This window comes from Apus apus, chromosome 1 (assembly GCF_020740795.1).
Source record: "Apus apus isolate bApuApu2 chromosome 1, bApuApu2.pri.cur, whole genome shotgun sequence".
Taxonomy (NCBI): Eukaryota; Metazoa; Chordata; class Aves; order Apodiformes; family Apodidae; genus Apus; species Apus apus.
In genome coordinates this window covers 162,455,573-162,475,324 of record NC_067282.1, presented here as the reverse complement: position 1 = coordinate 162,475,324, position 19,752 = coordinate 162,455,573, and the positions used below count along the sequence as shown (strand labels likewise).

General features: G+C 37.2%; 1 protein-coding gene across 1 annotated transcript; it reads left to right on the top strand.

Moving 5' to 3' along the window:
* Nucleotides 1-59: 59 nt before the first annotated feature.
* ALX1 (ALX homeobox 1) lies at nt 60-19,552 on the top strand. Its single transcript, XM_051630613.1, has 4 exons — nt 60-291; nt 2,673-2,977; nt 6,698-6,826; nt 19,232-19,552. Exons 1-4 carry the CDS (start codon nt 60-62, stop codon nt 19,550-19,552), a joined length of 987 nt encoding a protein of 328 aa, XP_051486573.1.
* The last annotated feature ends 200 nt before the right edge of the window (nt 19,553-19,752 follow it).

Below are 19,752 nucleotides of genomic sequence, written 5' to 3'. Positions count from 1 at the left end.
GCCCACTCTCCCTCCCTCCCCTGCTCCTGCGTAGGGAAGAGGCTCTCAAGCAGCCTTAGATGATTATGGATTTTCTGAGCGAGAAGTTTGCCCTGAAGAGCCAGCCGAGCAAGAACAGTGACTTTTACATGGGAGCAGGAGGCACTTTGGAGCACGTTATGGAAACTTTGGACAATGAGTCCTTTTATAGCAAAACATCAGGCAGCAAATGTGTGCAGGCCTTCAACCCTCTGCAAAGGGCTGAGCATCATGTGAGGCTGGAGAGGACATCACCCTGCCAGGACAACAACGGTGAGTTGCCATCCCAGGGTTATTCTCCCTCTAGCGCTTTGCCCTCCCTAGAGATGTGCAAGGCAATAGAGGGTTTCTCCTGATAGGGGGGACCGAAGGCAGCTGTGCAGGGTGCTGGCAGGCGAGGGGCTGTCAGGTAGTGGATGATGATGATGATAGTAGTAATAGTAATAATAATAATTACGATTATGATAATGATATTAACAACAACAACAATTCTAATGATAATAAACCCAGCAACAATAATAACAGGATAAAACGATCGTCTACTTCGAACCGCTCTCTTCCTTTCAGGGCTGTCCTCCCCGGCTGCTGCCCTTCCTGCTGGCCCCTGGCCGGGCTCTCTCGGCTTGTCCCCGCCGCTGCCCGCGGAAGATGCAGCGCAGCGCCGAGCGGGCAGCCACAGATCGCCCGGGCCCGGGGCCTCCTGCCCGGGGGACCCACAGGCTAGCGGGGGAGAAAACGGACGGGGAAAGGCCGCGGCGGAGCGCGGCGGCCGGTGGGGCCGGGGGGCTGCAGGAGGGCTCAGCCGCCGCCCCGGCTCCGTCCCCGGCCTTCCCCGGCCGGCCCCCGATCCCGGCCCCGAGCGCCCCCCGCGCCCGTCGCTGGCCGCCCCGTGCCGGCCCCCGGCCTCTCCCCGTCCCTGCCGCCGAGCGTCGGGGCTCTCGTGCGGCGTCTCCCGCGGCCGCTGCGGGCAGCGGGGGCTTCAGGCAGCCAGCTCCTGCGGGAGAGGCAGCCCCGGGACAGCCGGCACGGCCGGCGCTCGGCCGGCTCCGTAGCGGCACAGGGCGGGAACGGAAGGTCACTTGGTCATGTTCGGTTCTTCCAAATAACGCTCTGCGAGGACAGTGGGGCTTTTTTCCCCGTGTTTCTGAAGAATGCGTAACAGTGAATCTTCACACTGTCCGAACACGACTTGCGTATTTCAAGCAAGAGTGTTAAATTTTATTTTAATTTTTTTTTTTTCTCCTATCTGATCGGCAAAGAGAACGTGCAAAGTTTAATTTCTGAAACATTTCAATTTTTCCCCATTATTCCAACATGAAGTAAATGACCTATAGAAAAAAAACTATCTAGTAAAATTTTCCTAGCGGAATAGGAAAACATGGTTAAGATCAACTGCAATAATGAGGCCAATGATATATTACGTTTTTAAGCTTCATATAGGCATTGAATTATTTTTGAAGACATCCTTTCAGTATGAGAGAGTTTGTAAGAAACGATGACAGATTACTGCAAGTGCAACCTAAAAGAAATTAGAGAAAAATGATTTATACATTGAAGCTTTTCTTAATTAGCTATTTAACGTGTGCCTTGGGGGCTTTGAGGCATGTCCTATCTATGTATGTATTGATGGTAAGTATCTAAAACTTTGTTTGGTTAAAACAAGATCAGACTGAAATACAATAAATTACTGAGAACGTGAGAAAATCCCGAAGCAAGGTTCTTATCATATATTACATGCCATCTTTGTAGATTTTCATTTCAATAGATTAAAAACCAAAAAATTGCCTGTTTCTGAGTGGGGGGAAAAAAGTTTATTTGAATCCTGTAATACATTGTATGACATTTTCAGTGATGTGAGATATGTAAAAATAGAAAAAAAAACACCAACAAACAAGTTTTCATTTCATATTAAGAACATACAGAGGAATATTTCTTATCTTTACCACTAAGTTTTTACCTAAAGACAAATAGTTCCTGCAATCCTTATACAAAATGTATGAAACTATCTATTTTAATAACATTTTGCAGAAACGCTGTATTTTGTAACCATAACAAACTTAATTTGAAATAATTCCACTTTACAAAACCAAGAGAATCTATTGTAATCTACGGAACCTATTGAGTCTGTAAAGTGAAGCTAATTTTTTGTTTCGTTTGCTGCTTAATTTGTTAGTTTACAGCTATTTAGTTTACTTCACAGTTATTTTGTATTTTCATAGAAATGGAGTTTTTACATCTGCTTCCAAGTTTTAAGGCGTGTTTGTCAACAGCTTTATGCCACATCTCTTATATGAAAATCTGTTTTGAGCTAAGGTTTCTTATCTGTGAAACTCTAGTTGAAGCTGATTTCATGGATTATTAACTGCTTTATCAGCAGTGTAAAAAATATTCAGGTGCTAAGTATTTTTATGCAGTCTCCTTACACTGAAAGAATCAATATGGTACTTTCAGATACAATTATCAATTAAAATTCAGTGTGTTTTAGTGCTTTCACTCTGTCTGTGGTTAATACTACAGATTTCTATTCCACGATCTTGTAGAGAATAATGTGGCTACATAGAATTTGGTTCCTTGTGAAACTGTTTTATATGAACTCTTGAATCTAAAGACGCTCCCCTTTAACCAGTTATTTCCCTCCCTCACCTCGTGTACAGTGAATTATGGGATTACTAAAGTGGAAGGACAGCCTCTTCACACAGAGCTGAACAGGCCCATGGACAATTGCAACAATCTCAGGATGTCCCCAGTGAAAGGGATGCAGGAGAAGGGGGAACTGGATGAACTTGGTGATAAATGTGACAGCAATGTCTCCAGCAGTAAGAAGAGGAGACACAGAACAACTTTCACCAGTTTGCAGCTGGAGGAACTGGAGAAAGTATTCCAGAAAACTCACTACCCTGATGTCTATGTAAGAGAACAGCTAGCTCTGAGAACAGAGCTCACTGAGGCCAGAGTCCAGGTAGGAACCAAACTTCAGCATTTTCATGACAAGTTGTGCATTGTAGGAGCCAGAAAATTACACTCTTGGGGATTGTACAAAAGCCCATAAAACTAAAGCAAATAGCTTGTTTTGCTTTATTTCTTTCTGGATATGAGCTGTTATGCTACAGTACTAAAATAACTAGTTATTTTTTCAAGTAGGTTGTGTTGTTCTGGTAGAAACTTGTTCAAAGGAAGAGAAAACAATATAAATAGTAAAGCAGTCTTGATCTCTGATAGTATAGTTTTACTGTCAGAATTCCAGGCAGTAAATAAAAGTGTTATGTGTAAAGATCCCATTAAAGAGATATGTTGCAAGTAGTTCAGACTGATGATGATGCACAGGTTGGCCGCAGAGGATTGTGTATGTGCTATGCATGAAAATGGCAATTTAAAAAATGATCAGATTCCTTATTTAGACCCAAAGAGTATGCAGTGAAGCAGCACATACATAGATGTCTGTATATATATATATACACACACACACACACACACACACGTGTGTGTTTGTGTCTGTGTAGTACAGGGACATAATCCTTTCATATCTGTTGCATGGAGTGAGTTTAAAAATAACAAAAATATGCATTTTTTGTTTTTTAAAATTGCATAATTATGAGACATGTTATTCTAATTTTTTGAATGAAACATACTGTTGACCACTTAGTGCAGTATTTTAGAATCTTAATTGCGTACAAAGTTGATTCATTCAGTATGTGCTCGTATGGCAATCTCAGCAATACTTATGGCTTTGGATGCATAATGGTGAGAAAATAAGTTAAATATCCAGGATATACAGCCCTTCCCCCTTTTAGAGATCATCTTCCCTTAGAAAAGGGTGTGAACTACATTTTGTGAGTTTATTCTATTTTTAGAGATCTTCCCCATTGTGGTAGTAGTAATCCTTTCAATTTGGGATATAGCAATCCTGTCGATTCTTACAGACTGGGATTAATCTTTTAAAATTAATGACTTGAATATGATAACAACTTCACAACTTGTAATTAAACACATACTCACACATGCCCGCGAAGAAATAGACGTCAATGCACATGCATACAACAGAAATGAAACCAGGATCACTTTCAGAAACAAACTCAGATAATTAATTTTGTAAACAAGTGATCTTTTAATGTCTAATCAACCAGGCAGCACATTCACCATTGTCATCGGAAACTAGAGTCCAAAACTGTGTGTCAGTTACATCGATATGATTCCGGTGATGCCGATGGAATTTAGTTTAGTGGCTTTTAACTCTCCAGGCTGTGTGCAATCCCTCTCCCCCTGAATTTGGTACAGTTTTCCAAGTATGACTTCCACTCATTAGGATTTAGTATTGACTTAAAAAAAATACTTACATACGGTTAAAATACTGTTCTTATGATCACAGAATTTCAGAATTACTAGGACTACTCCAAGAACAAATTAATAGAACAGGGACCAGAGATTTCAGCTAAAACATATCAATTGACTTTTTATAATGTTGGTTTTTTTTTTCCTAAGTTTTAGAAGCTTCATATGGGAAAAGAGTTAGAAATCAGAGAGTAAATGTAAAAACATAAATGTCTGCACCAGACTTTCACATTTCTATTTTACTTAGACATTATCCTATGTCTTAAAATATGATCGATCTTTGAATTTTTCATATGCTAAATATGAAAGGAAATGGTGATCATTTTTATCCAGACCAGTAACAGTATTCCATCACAAGATTAAGCAATTTAAAAGGCCTTACATCATTAGAGGCAAGCATCTGGCAATTCAAGGATAACAAGCAGCAGATTTTTACATTGCTTTGTGAAGGCAAATGGTTACTTTATCTCTGCCAAGAGTCAGTTTCAAGTAAAGTGATGTAAACAGAAACATTTTGGGGGTTTGTCAAAGGAAAAAAATGTGTGCTTTTTTTCTATTTTAGTTACTATACATTCAAGCAAATTGTTTGATTTAGTTTAGCAGAGTGATCAGCTGGATACCTTACCCACATTTCACTTCACCGCCATTTCATCAACATCCAATTTAATATTTGTCCTGCATACATGCAGAGAGAGACAACCTGAACCTAATTTATCTAAGTTGTTCTCTTTCCTGCTGCATGTCAGTGAAGTTATTGGCACCCATTTTAAGGAGATTGTGAAGGTCTTTTTTCAATGAAATAACCTCATGACTAAATTCCCTCAGAGTGTTCTTGACGCCTCCTGTGGAGACGGAAAGATTATTTTTTTTCCCCATTTTCTTTTTGCTGGGCCTCAGGCATCACAAATAATACAAATTTACCAACAAGGTCTCTAACAATGTATACTCAACAGTTACATGCATGGTCCTTGCTTTGATTGCTGAGATACTGCACATACCAAATTTGTGGCAACTTCTTGGGAATGAAAATGAGCAACATTATTCCCTGATTGTTTAAGCAGAATCAAAGGACAGTTGAGTTCTTCAAAGATCAAGGAAAAAACTCAATTATAAACCCAAAAGGTTTATTGTAAATAATCCACCATCTGGGATTAGAAAATATCCTTCAATATGGGATTCACAGGCAGTGTGTCTCTCTCTCTCTCCATATATATATATATACACACATACATATATATATATGTAAATTCTGTTCATGTATATAGATGTCCAAATGGATTCATGACCCATTTACCAGGAAGACTAATCAATGGCATTGTTTCCATTAAAAAAAATAGTTCTATTAGAAGTGCAACTTCTTTGAAAAGAGTCAGAATGAGCTTTCCTCTTAGCTGAGCAATACTTAGTTGGATAATATTACCTTTATAAAAGAAGTTATTTTTATTAGTAATCCATTTAATTAGTCAAGATAAATTTTAGCCAGTAAAAACTAGATTGCATGAAAGAAAAAAGTTTTTAGATGACCACAGGACAATGACAGATATCAGTCATGGAAAGAAATGTGCATATCTAAGTTTTGATATAACACCCCAAACTCAAAATGTTACAGAACAGTCCAAAGGTATTTAAGCAAAACCAAAATACCTTTTAGTTGACAGGAAAGCATTGTTTCAAATCCAAGCTATTGCATTGCCTAAACTTAAAGTGCCATTCATTAGTTTTTCATTGTCAAAAACAGATATTACATAACACAAATGTGAAAAACATGTCACAATCATTAAAAAAGTGTCTGATCTCATTATTTTTTATTATCTTCCTGCCCTGTTAGCCTTCCCCATAGAAACCAGCACAGATGACTGTCCTGATGCCAGCTTTTCCTACCTTTTTTTCACTGCACTTGATAATAATATGTGTACCTCTAGGAGGCAGATCACAGGTAGTCATAGCAAGTCAATGGACATGTGAAATTAAGAGAAAGTTTCTTTAACAATTTAACTTGCTGCTGCTTGGTGATTTTTCTCTACAGTACTAAACTCTGACAAAATTATCTCTGCTTGACAGAATGATCTTTCCTCTGCTTTTTTTTTTTTTGTTTTATTTGATTTGATTTTTGTATGTTTGTTTGTTTTTTGAGACACTAGAAAAGAAATAACACATACTTTAAAAATAACCAGAAATAACTTAAGCAGTTCTGACATTGAGAAAATTAAAACTGCCAGAAATTAATCCTCTTTCTTAGATGAATAGAAATTTTCAAAGCTGCTGTCCAAAATCTTTTGGCTTTTTAATGAAACTTCTTGCACAGTATGAAATTGAGTTTACTTTATGATTATTTCCTCATACCCTATAGGTTTGGTTCCAGAATCGAAGAGCAAAATGGAGGAAAAGAGAACGTTATGGTCAGATCCAGCAAGCTAAAAGCCATTTTGCTGCCACCTATGATATATCTGTTCTTCCAAGGACTGATAGCTACCCTCAGGTATTGTAAAGATCAAGCAATACTTTGGTTCTATTTTTACCTTCTCTTCCATCCTTAGGCATACATGTACACAGAGGATGCATGATATCTTCTCTGTGTTTAGCTTTCTGCGTTCTTTAGAGCATTGACAGGACCTACCACTGTGAAAAACAGTTCCAACATCCCATACAAATAATTAACTCTTAATATATAATTGTTTTTAAAATAATAACTTTAGTTTTGTTTAAGTTATGCACCAAGAATGGCTTGACGATATGTTTGTGCAGCTAAGTCTTTTCTGCAGATAAAATTATGTGGAATTTGGATCTCTGTTAGTTTCATATACAAATTTTGGATGAAGTCTAAATCCATTGAGATTGACAGGAATTATGTAAATTTGACTGAAACAAGGTCAGGATTTCCCTTCTGGGATATTTAAATATAATTAAGGTCACAAACACAACTGTCTTACCAACTCTGGTCTTGCATGCTTTGATAAGATGAAAAATAAAGTATGGGATCTCTAGACAACTTATTTCTGATATATTAAACATGCAGCATTTCTTGATGGACCTCAACAGAGCATCAAACACAAGTTTTCCACTAGCATGAGACCATATTATGGCCACTTACAATTAGAACTAAATGTATATGGCTGAGAGACGGAGGCAGAGAGACAAGAAAGCTCTCTCAGACAGTAGTAGTTTGATCTAATTTTATTTTTCAGTGTTCCTTTAGTATACAGTAAGGTATACTGTGTAATAAGATCATAATCTTCTGTCTCTGTTCTCCAGTCCTGTGGTTTACTGCCTTGCCTCACTCTCTCCTATTGTTTCTCTGCTTGCTTGTTTCAGTACATTGAATATTTTATTTTGAAGCCATTGTTTTTCATGTCTCTGGCTTCTCATTTCTTTTACCACACAATTAAAAAAAAAACAAAACCAAAACCAACCAACCAGACCACCACCAACAAAAAAACAGAAACAAAAAAACCAACTAAAAAAGCACTATACAAAGCAAAAAATCTTGTTTGAATCTCTGTGGCAGAGTACTTCCACTGCTGGTATCTTGGTGGTCTTCTAGTTCATAAGGTGGCAGGTTCTCTGCCAGTCTTAGCAATATACTAAAATACTCTGTGGGCTTGCTATGGTCATGCTCTGTATGCAATGGCTGAATGTAAGCAGCTTTGAACCAGAGGCCTTAGACCCAGGTGTCATCTACCCATCTTATAGTGCTTTACCTGGAAGGGATTGCACTTTACTAGTTTTGGTGCTTGGGCCAGAGCTGGTTTGTGTTCCAGCAGCTCAGGATGTGGGCACAGCCATTTCAGATCTGATGAAACTTATGTCTGCCTGTTTTTATTTTATAATAAAGTTTAATATATTATAATGTTTTATAATATATTCTGATAGATATTATATATAAAATAGACAATTATGTTATTATAGGAGGATAGGTGACACAAGTAAATGCAGTATGAATCAACATATCAATTATATATAATAGAATATATTTTATAATAAAATAAAAGCCCATAGTGCAAAAACTTAAATTATATCAGAAACCAGGGCATGATGTACTTTGTGTTTAAGTAGGAGGCTACAATATATTTTTGAGACCTACCTTGATAGAGGTGTGCAAAAAAAGCCTAAGCACTCCCAAGCAGATTCACAAAGACATAGATGCACAGTCAATCACAGATCTCACTCATGGTGTTCAAATATCTTTTGAAGGCCTTTATGACTTATCTATAGCATCACAACAGATGATAAAAGGAATAGGACTAAAGCTTTGGGATTTTTATCCCTGACTCTGCTCTCTAGGCTGAATTTGGTGTCTCCAAGCTCATCTTGTATTTTTGGTAGGACTTCATCTACAAATTTTCCTAGCTGACACAAGTTTCATTTGCTTAAGATAAAGGAATAATGCAAGTAATTGGTAAACCCTTAAAATGGTTGTCCTAAAATTAATGCTTTTAAAAAATAAATAATTTTGAGCTATATGAGGATATAGTTAATAAAAACCTAACCTCCATGAAATAACTATTCTGAACTTTCAGATTGTTAAAAAGATGAAAGAATTCACTACATTTCCATTGTCAATTTTTTTTTAAATAATATTTCATAGGTTTATGACACAACTAAGTTTCAACTTGGCAAAACTTTCTGTCATTAATTCATAAGTTCATAAAAGCAGGAGACTGAAATGGAAATGTTGGTGCCATCATCTTAAATAAAGCATCTCTAAAATGTGTAGAAATATCAAGAGTATACTTATTCATAAACATAGATATGTAGTACACATTTGTGACCACAGACTAACACACTGTGGGTAAACAGACAGGCAAAAACATGTTATTGACTCTGGTCACCTTCACAATAAAGTCGTGTTGCAATGTATATGAATAGGAGCAAGGACCTAAATGGAGGTGTGAGTCCACTTTACACTGGCTATTTCAGTTGAGTGCTTGCATGCATAGTTTGACTACAGGGTAAAAACAGGGTATCTTACTCCTTAGTGAAGAAGGTGGCTGCTTTGCTGTACACTGGAATATTACCAGGCAATTATCACAGAGTACTCAATGCAAGTTTATATTCGTTTTGACCCGGAGGTAATTCTTCATAATTTCGCATTGTTAAATCCTCACCTTCAGTAAAACCATGTGTGTATCATATACAGAACATTTCCTCTGAGATTGCTTGAGACAAGGAAAATCTGCATTAAAAATGAGATTACCAGTAACACAATAATATTTTAATCTCCTGTTATAGACATCTGTTTATAAGTGCCTCACTTATGGAAAGTAAGTACCCTGTGCATTACTTGCTATAAACTCATTAATCAAGCTTACAGTTCAAGCAGAAAGAGATATTTAATACTGTGATATGCATGTTTGATATTAGCATTATAAATTGATTTCCCAGAACAACTCCATTATTTCAGTACACTCACTCTAAGAAAGGAAACAGCACTCCTTTTTTTTTTTTTATTTCCCCCCTCCTCCTTTTTTTTTTTAAAAAAATCTTTTTTTACTGTATACGAGCCCTCTTATTGTGACACAGACATCCCTAAATATTAGACAGACTTTGCCATACTTTTGAGTAACTAGTTTTTCTTGCAGGCTGTGGAATACAGATCACTGGAGTTTGTTTATGAAGCCTTTATTAACGTGGTGGAAAGCAGACACTCTGTTGGTGGTAAAAAATATAGGATGATGTTGAAAAAGGAAAAAATCAAGCTGAGATATTTACTGCTGTGCAGCAGAAGGAACAGGAAGAAATGTGAATTTCTGGTGTGAGTTATATGAGTTAGCAATTTGAAGATTTCTGTTTTGAGCCCCACCATGGATATGTTCCCAAAACAGACATCCCACTTGCATTCCAGAAGAAACATCAGTCTCTTTTGCAGTCAACAGAGGGTGTGGAGACCCCTGCTTAGTCTCTTCACTACTTATCTTCATCAAGTGCAAATTAAGAACATGATGCTGCTATGCATTGTGCAACAATATAAACCTGAAAGGTTTTGCTGTGAGTAAATGATCTTTTCAACTTATTTTAGGTAGAAGGATGGCTCTGAATCAGAGGGTGGTTTAGGTTGGAAGGAACCACTGGAGGTGGTCTGGACAACACTCATTTCTATAATGCAGTCTAATTTTGCTATTAAATGACACATCTTTATCTTCAACATAGTAGTAAGCAATTTAGGTGGTTTGTTTGTTTTTTCTAGACCATAATTGTTTGCTTTGCTAATTCACTCTAATTATATTTACAGTATGTTGTCTTTAGGTGTCCCTTATTGTGCAAAATAGTTGTTCAGTTGGCTGTCAAGAAGTATTTCCTAAATGGTCCAAATTCTGCACAAATAGATCTGTTAATTATACTGGCAACACCTGGATTCCAGAGGAGGAAAGTTAGTACAATAGTCAAAGACAATAATTTGCTAGTCACATGTGTTTTTTCTAGCCTTTAACATTTTAAATACCACAGAGTTGTTAAGTTTTCGCTCAGATGAAATATCTAACTTTTAAAAACATTATGCTGAAAATCAGATATTTTTTTCTAGGAAAATGTTATATACAGTACTTCCCATTCATATGCAATCTCATATAAACTATAATATTACCTAAAAAGGTTGGGACAGGTGATCCTTTAGGTCCTTTCCAACCTGGCCTTCTACAACTCTTGTGATATTAGTAAAAGGTTTCAGTTTTGTTCTTTTCAGTATTTAAGCATCAAGTTTCTCTTGCAGATGCAATACATTGTGGTCTAAGTCATCTTAAGTACACTCAGAAAACAATTCACTGGTTAAAACTCTTAGCCCAGATACTCAGAGCCTCATTTGTCAGCAGTATTCTGCTAATAGTGTGAAAACTAAGAAGCAGCATCCTAACATGAGTGGGGAAAGGACTGCACATTTACTTCATGGATGAATTTATTCCAACTCACCTGAGTAAATGTTAGTGAACAAGCAGTATTTGATTCTGTTACCGAGCTACAGTTCTATTCAAGATGTCTAGGGATTTTTCAGGCACTGTTACAGTACTGATGAACAGGACTTAGAAGAAGCATACACTTTTGAAGGGATGCAACTGATGGTTATATAGATATTAGACATTTGTTTCTAGGAAACTTAATCTAAGAAACTTCTGTGGCAGAGATGGTCTCCCTTTTAAGTTGATGAAAATCTGGTCAATAAAGTTTACTCTTTCTAAAGTATAAGGTATAAAATAGGTAAGATGATCTCTGAAGGTGAACTTTTCTCTCTGATGCATGGTTCAGCTGCAGACATCTATATTTTTCTTAGATGGATCTACATATTTTGTACTGGGAAAGGAACCATAAAAAAGTTTCTTAGCCTTGCTCTTCTCTTGCCTTGTTGGTCTTCACTTGACTATTTTTGTTGTCCTATGTCTAGTGAAAGGGATATTGTTACAAAGGGTACTTGACCTTGTCAGATTTAAAGTTTCAATATAAGAAGTACCAAAGTACCAAAAATCCGGAGAGATTATTTTTTAACCTGAGAGATATTTTTAATCCTCTCCTTACACACCTAGCAGTAAAATTTGATCAATAGCCTACATCATTATCACATAGACCTCTAGCTTTCCCTGAATGAGTCAAATTTATGAAGATGTCACCCTTATAAATATTAGTGCATCAGTATGTAAATAAACATTAATTGGTACAATTGAAAAGAAGATGTAAGGGTCAGCGTTTTCCCTCCACCTAGTAATTTTCCATAGTTTGTATCTTTTCTTCTTTTTCTCAAGTCTAATTAATTTCTTGTCAGTGTTCTTCTAAGCTCTTTTGAAGGGCTTTAGCCTGTCACAGCACTATACTTTCTCTCCTGTTATTATGCATGATTGTAGAGTAAGTTTCTCTTATTTACTTGAAAATGCAGGCAAGAGTTGGATAGGACTGAATTTAATTTTTTTGGGGGGTGGAAAACTCAGGCTAGTGCAGGTGGTAAATCCAAGGAGACAAAGGTATTTCAAAGGTATGGGAACTGGAGTGATGCAGAAGGTCCAGAAAGAAGGGGGAAATGTTGAAATCTCAAAAATTGAAGGACGAGGCTGAAGTCATCTATCAGACTGATAAATCAAATTAAATATGTCGAACAGTGTGGCATCACATGATTTGTTTTAGCAAAGAGTGTAGAAGTGGTATCAGTATACATGTGTTATGTACTAAGTCCTTGGATCATCATTACAGTTCTGCTTAAGCCTTAGTACATATGGGTAATTCTCATTAGCAATAATCAAAGTTACATGCTCCAGCTAAATCTTTCATATGGCATATATTAGACACCATATGTTATATGACTTAAAAATTCTTTTAACTGTAGTAGTCATATAAATGACAGTTAATAACAATAGTTCATTAAGGCTAGGGGTGCACTGATTAAGTAGGAGTAGATGTGGTAGACGTATCTGAGCTAGCTTCAAAGAAGTTTTATCATACATTCATGCTGTCTAGCTGTGACAGCATGGAACTGAGGCTGGGTCACCACCTGGATGGTATGTTGCTTGCTGCATTTGTGCTGACTGTTGCACTGCTGTGGCTAATCTTCTAGCAAGAAGAACACTTATAATCTTTTTGGGTGGTGTCTGTTTCACACAAAGTAGTTTGTGCACTGTGCTTTTATTTTTTCTTGGTTCTAAACCATCACCGTATGTGGTCCTCCTCACAGTCTCAACATTCTGTTTGTTGTTTCTTTTTTTTTTCTTTCGTGAAATGTATTTCTTTAAGTCTGTGAGTGGCTTTAGCTGAGGAGCAATTATAAGGTAAATAATACATTTTTTTTTCTGATATAGGAATGTCTTTTTAATAGTAGTATTTAAAAATTTTCTTTAACTGTATGATAGATTTGAAATATAATTAATTCTTTCTGTAACTGGCATTGAGACTGCAGTAGGCACAAGTTACAGTTAATCTAGAAAACATCCCATACAAGAATGAAAGCTTGATGACTTTTCAAATCCTGCTCTATTTTGCACCTTAGCAAACTTATTAAGCATGGAATAAGATTAACAGTTTTATTTTTTTCACTGTATGTATGGCCTAATGTGGACTGATGGGTCTATCGCATATTTTAGAGCTGTAGCATAAGCTTCTCAAAACCAAGGGCCAATTTGCATTTTATGGACATATATAGTATTTTATGGACACATATAGTGTGCTGCAGCTCTCATATACGTGCCTAAACCAAATACAGTACAGATGATCTTCACATCTTCATTAGGTGCAATGGCTCCCATAAAATGGTCACAATTTAAACCAAGCAGTCTAGATATAAATGAAAAAGTACAACGAGAGTGGTGAAGCCTTGGAACAAGTCGCTCATGGAGGTTTTTGAATCTCCGTACCTGGAGCTACTCAAAACTTGACTGGATAGGGCTTGAGTAACCTGATTTAAAATCAAAGTTAGCTGGGAGCAAAGGTTTGGAACAATAACCCTAGAGGTCCTTTTCAGTTTAAATTGTTCTGAGGACCTATGATTCTGGAAGTAAAGGCAAACGTCTTCCCATACTTTGGATGTTCTTAAAAGAACATAAAAAATACTGCAGCAAGTGACAGACCAAATTATTTGTGCTGGTGGACTAGGAACAGTCCTTGGATAATGAGTTGTAAACTAGCAGTTTTGGTCAGTTTAACAGCTATTGCATTTAATCTGCCTTAAGTAGCTCCTTGTGTAAGCACAAGTTTCATGTTTTCTGGCAGTACAAAGATTGTTGCTTCACACAAAGAGGAGAGTGACAAAAATTTAGCAAATCTGTCACTTTAACATTCATGTCTTGTATAATTAGTTAGTGCCCCTGTCTTCTTCCTTGCAATGCCCAGCAACATCCTGAAAACTGGGTCAACATGTAGTTTCTAATTACTTACTAAAGTAATTATAAGAACATATAATGTATATTATGTAATTTAATAACAACAATGAGAAATTATTACTTTGTATCTAGAGATCTTAAAAAAGAGTAACATTTTGTTTCCCATGTGAAGCACTAAAAGACATGTCCACTCGAACAGAAGCTGTGAGTGCTTATATGTGTGTCTGTTGGAAACAGACTCCACTCTGGATAGGCCAGTGACTCAGCACAGGACAAGACATCCTATTTGGTGACAGGAAAACCAAATCTGGGTATGTGATATCAAAATTCACAGAAAATTTGGAGATTTTAGTTTATGTGATTTCTCCAGGTGCTCCAGAAGGCTGAAGCTCCAGGAGCTCAAAATATTAACAGAAAAAAAGCAATGACATTAAGTGGGATGACCCATTACCTCAGCCAATTTTCCTCTGCAGTGTCAAGCAGAAGGTCATATGCTGAGGAAATGATATCATAACCATGTTAATAACCATAACTCTCCATTTATGTTCATGTCACAGCTATGAAATTCTACTTTTTTCCTTTTTTTCCTTTTCTTTTCTTTCTTTTTTTTTTTTTCTTTTTTTTTTTTTCCTATCAGGAAGGGTGTATGTGTGTGTGTATAAAACATACAGTAGGTAAATATGTTGAAGGGCTCTGGTAATTTCATGGTGACCACAAAAGCAAAGCTCAAGTTGTTTGTGATGTTAACAGAAACCAGAGATGTGCTGTATGTATAGCCTCATTCACAGTCTCTGAATTGCCTTTTATATAGTTCATGGATCATACAAGGGTTTAAGAGGAAAAATATTTTCTTTAAATTCATGTACATAATGTCCCTTTTCCTTCCAACATACCAGAAGAAGGTCTGATAATTTTAACTTATTATAAAACATTACTGTATTTGTTTTAAATGCAGGAATACCTTCTTCATCTGAATTTCACTATAAAATATTTATTTTGTAAATCCTTGCTAAAAAATGAGAATCTAATACAAAAAGCAAAGTCACTCAACCAACTAAAATGAACAGAAAATTGAGAAGACTGAAATATTCTTTTTAAAAGCACAACTGTCTCATGAGAGAAGATGTAAAGCTTTCCTGGCATCTTGTGGCATTTCTGAAGTTTACTAATTTGGATTCCTTCCTTTAAGGAAGAAACCTAGGGCATGCACCCCTTTGAAAGTTTTGGGAATGAATAGCTTGTTCACATATTTCTTTAACAAAAAATTGGCATATTTTAGAATTGGCAGCTGAATTCTCATTTACACCTGTGCAATCTCACTGAAGCTAAATTAAAGGAGATTTGTCTAGGATAAAAATATCAGGAAAATTGGTGGTACTAAACTTAGTTTACTGCAAACTGAACAACTAGAAATATGGAAGGAAAGAGTGATTTTGTGATACCTCCAGACCACATAGGTTATTGGGCACTTTCAAACTGAGTCTCTGAGCCTTTTGAAGTCTTCCTATAATGACTGTATTAAAGGTAAACTCGTGCACATTCCTATTTAAACAATTTATTCAGAGGGGGAAATTCCTCCCCTAATTATACCCGTGCAGCTGAGGTGACTGCAGCATTCGACATAGCATTTCTTAGAAAGACATCTTAGTAAGTCAGATAAACAAAACTTTGTTTCATGTGAGTTAGCTTTGGGCATGATGAACTCTTTCAGATTTAGCTCCTGTATTAGATGTTTCACAGATGAACTAGTCTCTCTCTGAGCAAATTCATCTTGTTGTGAAGGTTCTGAGACTGACCATTTGGCCTGGAAATACCACCAAAATGAATGGGGTTGTGTGAACACACATTTGAAATAAATGTGGGGGTTTTTGTTTTTTGTTGTTGTTGTTTGTTTTGGTTTTTGTTTAGTTGGTTTTTGTGTGGGTATTTTGTTTTGTTTTCCTTGGATTCCTTTTTTGCCTGTATGAGCTCCCTGTTTTAATTCAGTAAATAGTTGTACCAGCAAAACAACCTGAAGTTGAACAGCAAGGAAGTAGGAATAGATGACTCGTTTTGTAGGAAAAAAGGGAAAGAAACTCCCAGCAGTTGCTTAATCTGTCGCTTCAGCTGCAGGAAACATATACGCAACCATTAATACAATAAAGTACAATGAAAATGCTGTAGTGTTCCTGAACCGCCCCCCCAAAAAAAACCAACCAACCAACCAAAAAACCCCCAAGATTTTTTAAATGGATGACTGGGCTTCTGATTTTCCCAGTTCATGACTGAGACAGAATGTGTGCATGTTGGGCTTTCAAGCAAAGTGGAGATTTTCTCTAGAACTTAAAGGCTTTCAGCTGCTACCTCCTTTAGTAGTCTCTTCTGTTCTCTAATCACATGTTCCTTGGCTCCAAAAACATGAAGTCTGAGAATGGAGCAAGCCTTAGGATTCTTAGTGGATGGCTTCCCAGTTCCCATGCAGTTACCTATCACACTTTCTAGCTCTCTCAGAGTCCCTTGTTTCCTTCTTGCTATAATCTGTAAATCCATACTAGGATCTGAGAAACCTCCCAGGCAAAAGGGCACTCAGAAACCCTTGACTCCTGAGCCATGAGAGATGTCCTCCTCTCTTTCAGAATGTTCTTTGTGGTTGAATGCAAGAAACTTTTACAAGCAAGGCAGTGGTTCATATAGGTCCAGGTATGGTATGTCCTTGTTCTCCAGATAAACCACCTGTTTTCTGAAGATGGAAAGAAGGTTTGTCTGATTATAAGTCAAAATCAGTGCAGGTAGGTTACGTAAGGACTAAAAAGGTGGCTGAGGATCAGGTCAAGCTGTAGAGGGCCTGCAATGGACTGATGTTTGAGTCTTCTAAAAACTACTGAAGGGAGAAGGGAAGGATGGGAACTGGAAAGCTCTGAAACTTTCACTAGAGTCTCTTTCTTCCTGTAGATCTCAGGAAACCCACAAGAAGGAGAAAAATCCTTGATCTCTTTTCCCAGGCACCTTATTCACTCCATTACCTTCCAGCAGACCACTTAAGATATGCAGGAGCAGATGCCTGAGGTGTGCCCAAGTAGCCGTACACATGTGTGTGTGTGTGTAAAGGCAAGTTGCACTCATGTGAGGGGGTGTGAAGTGTGTGTGAGGCGGTACGTATGCATGTCTGTGTGAACAAGGAGCTGGACAGACCAAGAATGTGGAGAGATGAGCTGCTACCATGACTTTTCCTCAGCCTTCTGCAGGAAACAAAAGTGGAGCATTTACTGGTTCTTTTCTTGCTGCTGGAATTGCCAGGGAGCCCAAATTAGTTTGTCAGCTTCTGATGACCTCTGCTAATACAGCTGTTCAGAACATTAACATTTAAAATAAGATTCTAATTATCTCATCATTGCTATCTGCTCTAGATCTCAGCTAGATGAGTTCAGTGAACCATAATTTATCTCTTTAGCATGTTGGTGGTTTGTTGGGTATGTGTTGTTGCAAAGAAATAGGACAATGGGAAAAAAACAACTTATCATTAGAAACATGTTTTCATTCTCTCTGTGTGTATGTGTGTGTCGTAATTCATTACTTCCACTGACCTCAAATTTGGCAGAAAAAATCACTTAGCTAGAGAGATAACCTTCATGTCTTAAAGCCAAAATTCCTTTGTCTGTGGATTTGGAACATGTAGACAAAACGAAGTTTGAAGTGGGAATTCACTTTACGGTGCTAATGGAAGAGTAATTGCAATTATTCCAAGTTACAGCAGAGAACAAAGACAAGCGGGCTCAATCCCTGTTCATCAGAGCAATGATACACTAAACAGACAACAGATTTTTAGGGTGAAGACATGTTTAGCAAAGTAAAACAAAAAGAAAAGGATACATCTCCTGGCTGAGAAGTTCTGTACTGTGAGTGAGGGCTATAAATGTCTTGTGTAATAATATTTGTACATAAAAAAAAAAAAGAAGTCAGCATTCAGGGAAGATATGTAAGTAAAAGTGGAGAATAAATCTAAGGATGCATAGAAGAATGGGGAGTCCAAGTGGGAAATGACCAAACAAGTCAGGGTATGTCAGAAAGTATATCCATATAGGACTGATAGAGAGACATAAAGACTAGAGAGCTTAAAAAGACAGAAGCACAGCTGCTGAGTGTGAAGGTTGACCAAAGTGAAGTGAATAGAGGAGGAATGAAGGAATGCACAGTCTGAGATAATAACAGGAGCTGACTTTTGCGAGACCTGGAAAATCTTAAAGTCTGTTTATCTAGTAACAAATCTGTGAAAATACCTATCCCTAAATAGCATCTATACATAGATGATAGAAGAAGGTCTGAGACTCAGGATGGAGCTTTAAGTGACTGCCAAGTATAGAAGGCACTACACATCAAAGCTTGAATACGTGGTTACAGCAGACATTGCTGGTAACCACAAAGTTTGTCTCCTAGTCTGTCATGCAATGTTTTCCAGGGATGCACAGTGTAGCCAGTTAGGGCTGAGAGCTAAAACAGAAATGCCCTCAAATATAATTTCATATAAAAAACATAATTAAAGGAATTTTTATCTTAGAAGCATCTTTGAAACTACTTTAGGAAAAGCTTTTGGATATATTATCAACTATGCCTGTATTTTATGGATTAATTTGTTGTAAAGTAGTTATGCAAGGCTTCACAATATTTGATTTTGCAAATACTTCTTGAGAAATCCTGGGCTTTTCGTTCACCCTTTTATACTGTTTCACTCTTTTATTGTGAAAACAGCTGTGGTATTGTACACTCTTTTGACACCTTTTCTTTGAAGTCAGTTGTGTACTTTCAGTAAATTTACTGACTGTCTCGGGTGATGACATCCTGAGGTTCAATGGTAAACACTCAGGAAAAAGCGACAGAGCAAACAGATGACACGGCAAGGAATACAGTGCAGCAGCCCTTGCCCTTAAGTGAATGATCCAGCATTTTGACTCACATGATGTCTTCATGGTATTTTCTAATATGATTGCGAGAACTAGTTAAGTACTCATTGCTTGTTTTAAAGGAGAACTAATAATGGGTGTGTTAAGAAAAGCAAATCAAGCATTGCAGAAAACAAAAGAACTATCTAAATGTAATCTTATTAATTTTATATGTTCCAGATTCAGAACAATCTGTGGGCAGGGAATGCGGCTAGCGGTTCTGTGGTTACTTCCTGCATGCTACCACGAGATACATCCTCCTGTATGACACCTTACTCCCATTCACCCCGGACAGATTCTGGCTACACAGGCTTTTCAAACCACCAGAATCAGTTCAGCCACGTGCCCCTGAATAATTTTTTCACTGACTCATTACTTTCTGGGGCGACCAATGGACATGCTTTTGAAACCAAGCCGGAGTTTGAAAGAAGGTCCTCCAGCATTGCAGTTCTACGGATGAAAGCTAAAGAGCATGCTGCCAATATTTCCTGGGCCATGTAATACAGCAGTAGCCTTTCTTAATTCCTCCTCCCCTCTTTTTTTTTTTTTTAATAGCAAACTGAAAACATTTTTATTTCACATATTTAAAGGACACAACAATATGCTGCTGTGTGTGGAATGCTAGAAATCACAATATACACAATGTCTGCTTAAACAAATGCAATATACTATTTAACAATAAAACAATAATAAAGCAAATA